Raw genomic sequence first — 12974 nt, 5'->3', positions numbered from 1 at the left:
CTTCCTAGACCAAGAGCATCACGTAGGAACTTAACAGAGATGCATATTTTCATCTTATGCTTGATATGTTGATAATATGTTTTGCTCTTGGAGGAAGCAATTTCCAGTGCCCTTTTGGAAAACAATCAGATACAACAGCAACATTTTAAATTGGGGTTCTGGTAAGTAAATACAGATATCACAAAACAAGTCTGTGAGTAATAGAAAATTAACTATACCAGTTTTTATTCACCAATCTTTAGCATATATATAACACAATATTACATTCTCTACAATATTGTCTTCATTAAAACCACAGGGAAAAAAAATGTGACTGCGTCTTAACAAGTAAAATTTTTAAAAAGCTGACCTTTTGACAGAGCATAGATTTAATCACCGCCTTTACATCAAATATATCTTGGCAGTTTTATCAGCATATTAATATTCACAATTATAGTAGAGACAAAATCATTTTAAGTAAGAATCAATATCATTTTGTTGGAATATCTACTGCCATAATCTGGTGATGGACTTTTTTGTCTCAACGATACTTATTCTGTTATAGTTACTTTTAGAATTCACAAGCTTTTACTTGTTTTGTCCTACTAGTGACTAGAGAGACAGCCATTGATGATCTTTGTATGATAGATGTAGAACTGGTTCTTAAGTTTGGTTGCATATTAGAATCATTTGAGAAGCTTTAAACTCTTACAGATTATTCCAGTGTGCAGCCAAAGTTGAGAACTGCCTTAAAAACAAGATTTCAGCAACCGGTTTCTCACCCCAAATGCTACAGTAGTTTTAGAAGCATTTAAGTTTGAACAAAATGCTGGATTTGATTGTAGTGTCATTCTGGATCTCCTAGTGTCAACTGCTCTGGAGAAATCTAAGTTGCCTCTTGTCTGTCAGTGCTTACTATCAAGATTACTACTAGAGTTCTTATTGAGAGAAATGATTCTTCACAAAAATGAACCTGCTTTGATAATGCATTCAGTTTCTTGGGACTTTTAAGGCACTAAAAACCCTTTGGAGACATCTTAAACCCCCACATTAGTGATTCTCAACCCAGGTTGCACCTTAGAAACTTTTTAGCTACAATGCTGAGATCCTATCCTCAATCCATTAGATCAGAATCTCTGGTTGCATGGGGGTCTTTCAATATTTCTTAAAGTTCCATAGGTGAGGATTTGATAATAGACTGCCAATTTCTTAAATCAATAGCCTATATTTGCTTTCATTTTACTTGAGATTTTTGTATGACAAAGTTCTCCTAAGGGTTCTGAATTTCACCCCTAATAAAATCAGGGGGGAAGGAATCCAAAGAATATTCAGAAAGTCAAGGCTTCTAGCATGGGCACATCTACTTTGAAAAAGTATAAATTAAAGCCAAGCATAGGATACCAGCTCAAATAGTTAAGTTTTAACTATCTGACTGAAGGTCACTTCCAGCTGTGAAGCACAAATGAACTAGTCCCCAACTAAAAGTTAACATCTTTAAATTCTTTCTCAAGTGCTCAGCTTGAAATAAATCCAGGGCCCCCACCCACCAGACCTAGTGAATCAGAATCTCCAGAGGAGCTAGAGAAACCACATGCTTAACAAACTTCAGGTGATTCTATACTGTTGGCAGATATTAAAAGAAGAGTTAAGAAATTTTGGAGATGGTATAAAGATAGTAGTTAACCCCTTCATGCTTAATTAGAAACCTGTTATTTTCTCATGACTCACTGGGATTACTTTTGTTAAACAGTACTAATATATGGCAAAATATCAGATTCAAAATCATCTCTGCTCAGATTGTGTTCTTTTTTGCCAGTGATATTCCATTTGGAACCAGGAACGGGAAAAGAAAGTGATCAGTATCATTTCATAGTTCAGTTTTAAGTTTCTCATATAAGTCCTCTTGGTCAATCATGTCTGTGTGCCCATTCCAGCGATGATAAGCAAGGAGAGCGGCATTGTGGGCTGCAATGGCACTCATCTCCATGGCACTTGCTGCACACTCTATGCCATTGAGGTAGTAAAGTCTATCGTGGAGTATGATGGAGGGGCATTTCTCTGGAGGCTTATAGCGAGGATATGCAAGCCATGGCTGCTTCACAGCATAATCATAAGACAAAAAGAGCTTTAATATTTGTTCTTTAGTGAGGATTTCTTGAGAAAAGATCTTCCAAACATGCGCCCTTTCTGTTGATGGTTGAGGATTATCATTTTCTGTTACAGAGGACACAATCCCAATGCTATTAATGAACAAATCTGAATTATCAGTGGTTAAGATTGTACTGAGATCAAATTTGTCTAAGGCTCTAGAGCTAAAAAGAGTTGAATTCAGTTGCCCCTTAATTAAAGTTGTCACTATATGTTGGTAGTACTGATGGAATTCCTCAATTGGAGGATCAAAGTTGAGAAAAGTTATGTTGGACATTTTTCGATTCAATGGAGTGGCCACCAAGACGATATCATAGAAGTCTGAACGTGTCTCAGATCCAATTTGGTAGACCACTTCATACATCTTTGTGGGATTTCCTAGAGGAAAGAAGCATTCATGTTAGTCTTTCTAGCACACTATACTTTATACCTTCCAAAAATAATTATGTTAATAGTTTATAAAGTAGAAAATAGTTAAGGTATAATTCTAAGGAATTAAAAAGACGTTTAGGGGCACAGGGGTGGCTCAGTCAGTTAAGCGTCTGACTCTTGAATACCTTGTCAGTAAGTAAAAAATACAGAATTTTTACTTTTAAGAATGAGATTATTCTTTAATTCCAAGGAGACATGCCACTGTACTTGAGCGCATTTGGGAATATTTCTATGTGGCACAACATACACACAATTTATAATTCCATCATTTGGAAATGAGTGCAAGATGACAGAAGAGTGGTTTTTCTCCTGAGCAATTATTTTCTAGAGGGGAAATCAGGAACAATAAAATAGAATTTCAGGCTCACCTGTCCGCTTGGTCCTTGTTTTCTCCTCTATGTACATTACTGAGCCAGTTATAAGGTTGCTTTTGGACGCACGAAGGAGCCCTGAGCAAACAAGTTTATTTCCACCTTCTACTGCCCAAAGGCCAGAATCCGCACAGGACATTGATACTGCCCCTGTCAGTGGTAGGAAAAAAAAATGTATTTTAATTCTGACTCTGTAAAAGTCCCTCTACCTACTTTCTCTTCCCAATTCAGGTGAGTTCTACTCCAAATGTCTCCAGACATTGCCAAATAGCCCCTGAGGGCAAAATCTCTATGAAAGCTAAGGACTCTCTCCCCCTAAAAATGCACAGATCTACATATACACAATTTTGCCAACAATGTCTGAGGTTTCAGAAAAAGGTAAGTCTTCTCTAATTCATAGCCTAAAGTAAGGAGTCACCATACATCAGGTAAGCCCTTTTGTGAGCTAATATCCATAATATTCCAAGCCTGGGCTTACCCACAAAGCCATTGATGTTCATGCTTTGGCCATAATTGACCCTCATGACAGGAGCAACAATTTCATTGAGGAATTTCTCAGAGAAGCCTGCTTTCTGCAAGGTTTCAAGAAGTGTTCGGTTAAGCATTCCAAGGAATTCGTCCCCTCCAAGAGAATGTAGTAACTTTTCTACGCTACTGAAGGCATAGTCATGAGACTGGTAGCGGTAGATCCTTTTGAAAAGAAGAGGAATAGCCATTAAACACCAAACAAGATGGGAAGGGAAATTGCATCATAAGATTCAAACTTTTCATATCTCCTTCTACTGAACTTCTACCTATCATGTAAGATGCACCTCAGTCACCATCTTCCCTGGGTATCCCAGAAGTTCTTATCCCCATCCCTACTCCCACCTCCTCTGGAAGTACACTGTCCTTGTATACTCTTCTGCATTAATAAGGTCACTGCGAGCACTTTTAAAGAAGTGGGTATGTCATATGTCTCCTTCAACTTTTTATCTTCCAGCAGCAGTTAAACATTTCTAAAATTAAACTTTATCTTTCCACCAGGCTTGATCCTCTCCACCCACCCCCTATCCCAGCCAAAATGTAGGCTGGGATGTTCGTTCACTGCTAACATCCCACAAGTCATCCTCAGTTCATCTAATTCCAAATTTAAATATTTTCACTTCTGCTTCTCCCATCAAAAAAGAAAACCTTACCAGTCTTCACAACATCTCTCTTCATTCTCATTTCCCTGATCTTAACTCAGGATTTATATTCAGACTACCAAGCTGAATAACTGATCTACCTACCTGCTTCCAGTTTTGTTTCTTTGAAACATTTATGAATCTCTCAGAAACCTAAAACACATCTTTTTGTCATCAGCTTATGCAAAAAACAACTTGTGGGGGGCGCCTGGGTGGCGCAGTCGGTTTAAGCGTCCGACTTCAGCCAGGTCACGATCTTGCGGTCCGTGAGTTCGAGCCCCGCGTCAGGCTCTGGGCTGATGGCTCGGAGCCTGGAGCCTGTTTCCAATCTGTGTCTCCCTCTCTCTCTGCCCCTCCCCCGTTCATGCTCTGTCTCTCTCTGTCCCAAAAATAAATAAACGTTGAAAAAAAAAAACAACTTGTGGGGTGCCGGGTGGCTCAGTTGGTTAAGCATTCGTCTTTAGCTCAGGTCACAAACTCACGGTTTGTGGGTCCAAGCCCCACTTCAGGCTCTGTGCTGACAGCTCAGAGCCTGGAGCCTGCTTCAGATTCTGTGTCTCCCTCTTGGTCCTCCCCTGCTTGTACTCTGTCTCTCTCTCATAAATAAAGATTTAAAAAACATTTTTAACTTCTTACTGCTGCTTAGTAAATAAACTCCTGACCAAAAGAAAGGAATGTATTTTAGAGCCAAATTCATCAAGTCTAACTGCCTTTGCTCTAACTGCAGACAGAGAAACAAGTAAAAGAACTCTGAAAGTCTCATGACAAGTAGAAGGCTCAAGCACAAGCTGCCCCCTGTGCGCTCAACCACACACTTACCCTCCACTGAACAAACCTGACCCATTCACTGATACCTGAAAATGCTCTGCATGTTGCTCCAACACTACATTAGCTCTTCTCTCCAACCAGAACACACTTCTTTCAGCTTGAACCCCACCTGCTCTGCAAAGTTTTGCCCAACTTCCCAGTTCACAGTACCCATGCCACTCATTCAGCACTATTACTTAATTTTTAGAAAATCCCACCTGATATTTTCTTGAACTTCACGGACTTAAAAGAATATCACATAAATTGGTTGATGCTGACTTCAAAATGTTATTTTCAAGTGAAAAAATGAGAAAAGTTATTTTTCAAGTGATACAAAAATGAGGAAAGGATTCCTCTCCCTCAAGGAGCTTACAGTTAGGTAGGTAATAAGGCATATGCACAGATAAGTAATGAAACAAAGGAAGAAATAGGTGCCAAAGAAAGATCTCTCTCAGTGATCCCAGGAGGAGAATTTTTACAATTTTCTTCTCTCAAAGTTGTAAAGTTTTTGAGCAGGGACAATGTCACATCCATTTCAGTATTACCTCCTATCTACCAGTGAGTATAGTATATAAACATTGAATACATTTTTGTGGAAAAATTAATACCAGTGCCCAAACTGAGAAACAAATCACTCCTTCCAACCATATCAATCCCTAGGAACTTAAAAAAAGTAGAGGGTGAAAACACTGAGTTCTCACTTGAGAAAACAGACTGAGAGAAAAAGGGATTCTCAATAAGATTTAACAGCTGCTTACTCATCAGAAACCATGAAGGCCAGAAAGTAGTGGGTCAAGGTGTGGTAAGGCTGGTTCCTTCTGGAATTTCTGATGGAAGATTCCATTTCTTGCCTTTTTCAGTTTCTATAAACCACCTGCATTCCTTGGCTTGTGACATCTTCCTAGCATCATTCCAGCCTCTTGTTCCCATCATCACATTTCCTACTACTCTGATCCCCCTGCTTCCCTCTTACAAGGACTCTTGTGATTACACTAGGCCCACTTAAATAAGTGAGAATGACCTCCCCATTTCAAGATCCCCAATGAAATAATTTCTGCAAAGTCCCTTTTATCATGAAAGGTAACACATTCACAGATTCCAGGGATTAGGGTATAGACATCTTGCAGGGGCAGGGAGGCATTATTCAGCCTACCGCAGGGGGCTACTCCATCGATACAAACAAGAGTTAATAGTGCCTTGCATCAAAGTGTAGCAGTGATGTTAGTGAGAAGTGATGGAATTCTACATACATTTTAAAAACTGATAGGATTGGGGGACCTGGGTGGCTCAGTCAGTTGAATGTCTGACTTCAGCTCAGGTCATGATCTTGTAGTTCACGGGTTCGAGCCCCACATTGGGCTCGCTGCTGTCAGCAAAGCCCACTTTGGATCCTCTGTCCCCCTCTCTTATGCCCCTACCCCACCTGCTCACTCTCTATCAAAAATAAACATTAAAAAAAATTAATAAAATTTAAAAACTGATAGGATTATAGACAGGACTGGATTTGGGAAGGGGAGAGAGAGAAAAGAGTAAAACATTCAAAATATTTGTTAGGAGTAAGTGAAAGGATCAGTCTCAGATCAAGAAATGTTAAGGGGCACCTGGGTAGCTCAGTTATGCATCTGACTCGTTGATTTCCCCTCAGGTCACGATCTCCCAGTGTCTGAGATTGAGCCCCACATTGGGCTCTGTGCTCCTCCCTCTCTCAAAAAGTAAACATTATGTTCTTGATTTATTGGAAGAAACAAATGTAGGATGCATGGCCCTTTGAACAACATAAGGATCGGTGCTATATATTTGATGTGTAAGCAAATACTAAAGACCAGAGAGAGGCAGTAATTCAAGGAAGTTTGGTAATTGTTTTTTAAATTTTGAAAATAGTAGGGGCGCCTGGCTGGCTCAGTCCATAGATGATGTGACTTGATCTCTGGGGTCAGGAGTTAGGGCCCCACACTGGGTGTAGAGTTTACTTAAACAACAACAAAAAAGTATAATCTATGTATCCCATCACTGGGTCTTTTTCACAGTACTATAATATCCAGAATTCACTTTAAAAGTGATTTCTTAATTTCTCCCAGGGCAATTCTCTACATGCCAAGCAAGCCACGGGTAAGAAAACTAACAGATATAGGCAGGTCTGCATCTGGTGCCATCTGAACTTGATTTTCCTGTAGAGCATGCAGCAACACGCCACCTACCTTCTCTACAAAGTTACTGGCTATTTCACCCAAGTCCTATATATTTTCTTAGTTACTGGTTTATTGCTTGTCTACTAGAACGTATATTCTTTGAGGACAGGGATGTGTTCTAGGTTCTACATCCACAGGATCCAGAATAGTGCCTGGCACATAATTAGGCAGTCAATATTTGGTGAATGAATGAAAGATTGCTACTTTAAATAATCTGCACTGTAGCTGACCTTAATGTGCCCACTGGAAAGGTGTTCAAGGAATCATCCCAACAGTGATGTTTAGAAAAAGAAATCCCCAGGGTGCCTGGGTGGCTCAGTCGGTTGAACTTCCGACTTCGGCTCAGGTCATGATCTCGCAGTCTGTGAGTTCGAGCCCTGCGTCGGGCTCTGTGCTGACTGCTCAGAGCCTGGAGCTGCTTCAGATTCCGTATCTCCCTCTCTCTCTGCCTCTCCCCCATTCATGTTCTGTCTCTCTCTGTCTCAAAAAATAAACACTAAAGGAAGAAAGAGAAATCCCCAACTACCCTAAGTTAAAAAGCTAGAGTGTATTTATCCTATGCAACCCTTAAATCTGTCCTTGTCAGTACTTAATCATATGACATGTAATTTCACCTTTTTTAACAAGTTTACTACATTGAAACATTCATAGTAATGAAGTATCATTAGCACTTACAAGCTGAATTTCTCCAGCATCTAAAATTGTAAACAAGCGTAAAAATTAGCACAGGCCAATGGCCTTGGGAAAAAGGCTGCGTCTTTCAAAGTTAGACCAGTTATTTTATTTTTCCTAATTACCAAAACAATATACACAGAAAAGTTTGAAAATACAGAAACACTTAAAGAAGAAAAAGTGGAGGGGCACCTGCGCGGCTCAGTGGGTTAAGCGTCCGACTTCGGCTCAGGCCATGATCTCATGGTTCAGGAGTTCGAGCCCCACATCGGGTTCTGTGCTGATAGCTCAGAGCCTGGAGCCTGCTTCAGATTCTGTGTCTCCCTCTCTCTCTGCCCCTCCCCTATTTGTGCCATCTCTCTCTCAAGTATAAATAAAAATATTTTTAAAGGGGGGGGGTGGGGAGTGGCACCTGTATTCTCACTACCTGAAACAGTGCTGGAATTTAGTATCAATTTAAATTCTTGGGGCACACAGCTGATACTCTGCCTCAGGCTACTGGCTCACTGAAACATCATGTCACAAAGTTTATTTAAGTTTTGTGGTCCTTTCTACCAGCTCTACACACATTACCTCATTCATCCATACAATGTCAGCACAGTGCAGAGATTAAGTGTGAGAACTCTGGAGCCAGAATGCCTGGGTAGGAACTCCAGTTCCACCACTCACTAGGTGAGTGTACTTGCACACTTGAAACCTCTGTGCCTCCACCTTCCATATCTGTAAGAAGCTAATAACTATACCTGAGAGAGGTATCATAAGAATTCAGAGCATTAACATTTGTAGAGGATTTAAGAGTGTGTGGCAGAACTAAATAGAGTATTTGCAGAATACAGTCGGAAGCAAAAATTACTCTTAATTTTCAAGTGGATAAACGGTCTGCATACTTTATATAAACCATTTGTCTAACAATCTTACAAACAGACCTTAAAATTAGGTAGAGAACTGTTCCAAGAAATTAGAATTTCTAAAGACCATCTAACTAAAAGGTCTTAGGTTAAATGGAAGGGGAAAAAATTACCTCATAAACTTGTCCAATATATCCTCTACCCACATGTGCATTCGGAGGGACTGAAATCCATAGTGCCAAATTAGTTTAATCATGTTAATTATGAACCAGTGCTCTCCTCAAACACCAGAGTCTCTCCATTATACACCCCCATTAGGCCACCAAAGCCCTGAACAGTAGGACAGACCTGCAAAAACAGAAAGGGTTGGCTAAGTCAGTGGTTTCTGTGTTGACCAATGAAAGAAGGTAATCTGAAGCTATCAGGGATACTCTGAAGTGAGTGAATTCCAGGTTTCCCCCAGTTCTCAGAAAACATATTAAAGGAGCTCTATCTTTAGAACAGCATGTAATACACTGCTCATTCATTATACTGTCCAAAAGCAGATATCTAAACGATGGGTCAGATGCTCATGCAGATATGTCAAAATTAGACTGGCTATTTTTAGTTGCAAAAGACTAAAAAGTGAAAGGAAAATGCCAGAATACCAACTGAATTCAACTTCCAAACAAATGTTAGACAGGAGTATGACCAGCATAAGTTGCTCCTGGCATACATTTGTCCTCAGGAAGGAAAGAGAGACCACAGGAGATGTGGAAGGCAGCAAAGAGAAAGGAGGCATCCCCATTCCTGTGCAAATCCTATTTTGCATAATTGGGTATTTCAAATAACTAAAAGGAGGTATAAATTACACAATATTCCCTGAGCAAAGGGCCTGCAGAGGCCTGCTAGCCTTTCCTCACAACCTGTCTAGCTCCTCTGGTGGCAGGGAAGTAGTCATATGTTCCAGGTTCTAGGCACACGTTTGCACCCATGCCTGTGTGAGTGACTTTAAGCCAGACATTTCAAACTTTGGGCCTCATTTCCCCAGCTGTAAAATGAGTACACAAGGTTTCTACGGACTCAAACCATTCTTTGATTCTTCAGCTTGAACCCAGAGGTTTAAGAACTAAGAACAGCAACCATCCCCACCCCACCCCCAACCCCGCCCCCGCCCAATGGCTGTAATTCCAGATAACTGAAGGATACAGATAACTAGTGTCCCATTACGGGGAAAGTGGCTCCTAACTAAGCTTGTACTTGTACTAATTGCTAGCAGCAAAGTGAGGAAAACAGTTTTGCCAACTTCTCTGTAAAAACAATTAGCAAAGCAGAAAAAACTTCAGATCCCTATCTGATAAAAACATCCATGGATGGTCACACAGAATCCACTTAGCTCTTAAGACCAAATGACATACCCAGGTCCTTGACAAAACGCTTCATGTGCAGATTTAAAGGATGGATGACAGAACCTCCTGCCTCGTATTCTTGCCCTCGAACAGTCATGGTGGCCAGGCGGCCTCCCACCTCTTCCTCTTTCAAACAGGTCAATCTTCACATCTTTCCCAAATTTCTGCCGCAGATAATAGGCTGCTGAAGTGCCACCAATTCCAGCTCCAATAATTGCTATGGGTGGGGAAAAAAAAAAAAAAGGAACAGTTTCTTTCCCTGTCAGCTATGTGGGTTTTGTTTTTGAATAACAGATGTTACTTAAGGCTATAATCACCAATTTAGGGAAGCTGGGCACGGGAGGCAAGTCACAGTTGCTGTGAAGCTAAAACTCTGTGAATCTAGGCAGACGCTGCCCACCCCCCCCCCCACCCCGACAAAAGTGGTATTACATTCACGTGCAAATGGATATTAGAATTTTTTTTTTTTTTTTTTTTTTTTTTTTGCCAGAGCCCCAAGGGTTCTCACAGTTCTTTGTCAAGGCACCACTGGATCTGCACACCCTTCTTTGTGCCCAGCGCATGGGAGCAGAGGAGGTGGCCTTTCCAGCACGTATTTCCAATAAAGTGGCCGCCATTTTTTACTAAGATTTGTTCTGTCTCATTAATACAGATAGGTTAATGTTCCCACAAACAAAGCTTTACGGGGAATAAAAAAAGCAAAACAAACGCAGCAAAAACCATGAATGAAACTTGAGAGTGGATTATTGCCGCTGTGTAGTAGTCCTAGATAGGGAAATTGTGCAAGCTAGGGCCTCTAGGAGCAGGCCCACCTCAGCAAAGCAGGTGATGGAAATGGGGTTCCAGTTCAGCCTATCAAGGGAAGCAAACAGGGTCAGCTTGTTGGCACTGCTCGGTGTGCTACGGCCGCGTGCGCCTGTCATCTGCACAGCGAGGCGGCTCGTAGTTCCAGAACAAACCAGAAGACTGGCCTCCCAAAGGTGAAGCAAGGGAATGAGGAGAGGGGCCTCCCCCAACCCAGTCCCCAGGCCTCCAGAACAAGGGGCTGCAGGGACGCCTGGCTGCCCTCCGCCCACCCCAAGGCCCCCTCCATGGCCCGTTCCCCAAGTGGGCACATCGACACGCCCGGGAAGACGCGGTCCCTGCGGCATCGACAGTGGCGAGCCAAGAAGACTATGACCTCCGAGAAGGATTCGGAGCGCGTGGCCTGGCGGGCTTCGCAGCCGACGGGCCTGGTGCACTGCGCAGCGGCCGCCTGGAGCCGGGCGCGCTCCAGCAACCCTCCCGCGCCGCCCCACCCCTCACCTACCGATCTTATCCGGCGGGGCCCGCAGCTCGGCGCTCCCAGGGCACCCCCAGCTGCACATCAGCAGCCACAGCCCCAGAAGCGACGAGCCGAGCTGCCCAGCCGTGCGCCCCATGGCCACCGGAGCGCAGCAGTCAGCTCCGAGCGCCCCACAGTCGGCCAGTTGCTGCGAGTCTGCGCGCTCTGCACGCCCCGCCCCCGGCCGGCCTTGCCCCTCCGAGCCCCGCCCAGGTCCGCTTCCTGCCGGCGCGGGCTCCAGCATCCCAGTTCTGCGCGTCGCTCCAGGAGCTCCCAAGCGTGGTCAGCCCGGTGCCCAGGCAGGCCTCGCCCCCTCCGAAACGCACCCTGCTTCAGGGACATAACAAAGGCACCAGGGGCGGAGGCTCACCCAAGCTCGCCGCCTTACTCCCCATCTATTCAGGTGAAGCACCTTACTTCTTCACTACTGCCCTCTTCTGTCCCTTCAACCTCTCCCTGTCAAAGAATGCACAAAGCAAATCGCTGTCAAGAACAGAACTGTGGAGCAACAAATGCTTACTGAGTGGTCACTGTGTTTCGGGACTGTTGGGCATAAGCGTAAAATGAATGGTTAAATAGTGGTAGGTGAAAGGGAAAATGAGGGAGACCAGGATGGGGTCGTCCAAGGTGAAAAGTAGTGACAGGACATGTGTGCCCATATCACACGATGGAACATTATGCAAGTATTAAAAAGAATGTAGGATCCGGGCGCCTGGGTGGCTCAGTCTGTTAAGAGCTGGACTTTGGCTCAGCTATGATCTCCGGGTTCAGTTTGTGGGTTTGGAGCCGGTCTGTGCTGACAGCAAGGAGCCTGAAGCCTGCTTCAGATTGTGTCTCCCTCTCTCTCTGCACCTCCCCTGCTCACACTCTCTCTCTCTCTCTCTCTCTCTTAAAATAAATAAACATTTAAAAAATTTAAATAGGTGAGAAAAACTAGTGACTGAGTGAGTGATGGGTTTATAAGATCCCTTTCTGTAATTAAAATTACACCATCTCCACTCTTCACCTCCCCCTCCAAAAAGAAAACAAAACAAAAACCCAGTATATGAATATGTAGAATAGTATGGATGGAAGGAAAATAAGTTGAATAGAAAGAAAGATTGAACTTGGAAAAAGGGGAGTGTAAAATCCAATGCAAAGAGCATTCATTCATTGGACAAATTTTTTTGAGTTCCGAGTGGCAAGCGATGTTCTAGGTGCTTGAGAAAAATCAGTAAACAAACAGTTTTTTTTTTAAAGTTTTATTTTAATGAAGCTGGCATTCTACTGGAGGGAGATATGATCATTAGAATAAGTAAGTAAATTATACATTATATAGAGTGGGGTAAGAGGAATGAGGAATGGGTTGCAATTTTAGATAGGATGGTCCTGGTAGGCCTCATTGAGCAGGATAGCATTTGAGCAAAATGTGCAGGAAGTGATGGAGTAGATCAGGCAAGTATCTGGGGAAAGAGCTTTCTAGGTAAGAAAAACACCTGGCATGTTTGAGGAACAGCAAGGAGGCGAGTAAAGCAGAAGAAGAAGAGGACAGCAAAGGTGTTAATAGAACAAGATGCAAATCATACAAGAAATAAACACTTCTAGTAAGAACATAAAATATGAAGATTAAGCCTCATTTTTCACTACATCTAGAAGTTACAAAGAAAGCAC

The 12974-nt window shown here is 42.5% G+C and overlaps 1 protein-coding gene across 1 annotated transcript; it reads right to left on the bottom strand.

The window, feature by feature from the left end:
* Positions 1–190: 190 nt before the first annotated feature.
* On the bottom strand, positions 191–11453 carry PCYOX1 (prenylcysteine oxidase 1). The gene is given in 8 exon segments (XM_030310783.1): positions 191–2505; positions 2928–3080; positions 3409–3620; positions 8786–8885; positions 8888–8960; positions 9984–10124; positions 10126–10217; positions 11310–11453. Coding segments are annotated over 8 exon segments (1542 nt in total). The 5' UTR covers positions 11422–11453; the 3' UTR covers positions 191–1846.
* Between the last annotated feature and the right edge of the window lie 1521 nt (positions 11454–12974).

This window comes from Lynx canadensis, chromosome A3, assembly GCF_007474595.2.
Source record: "Lynx canadensis isolate LIC74 chromosome A3, mLynCan4.pri.v2, whole genome shotgun sequence".
NCBI lineage: Eukaryota > Metazoa > Chordata > Mammalia > Carnivora > Felidae > Lynx > Lynx canadensis.
This window is presented reverse-complemented; position numbering and strand designations above follow the sequence as displayed.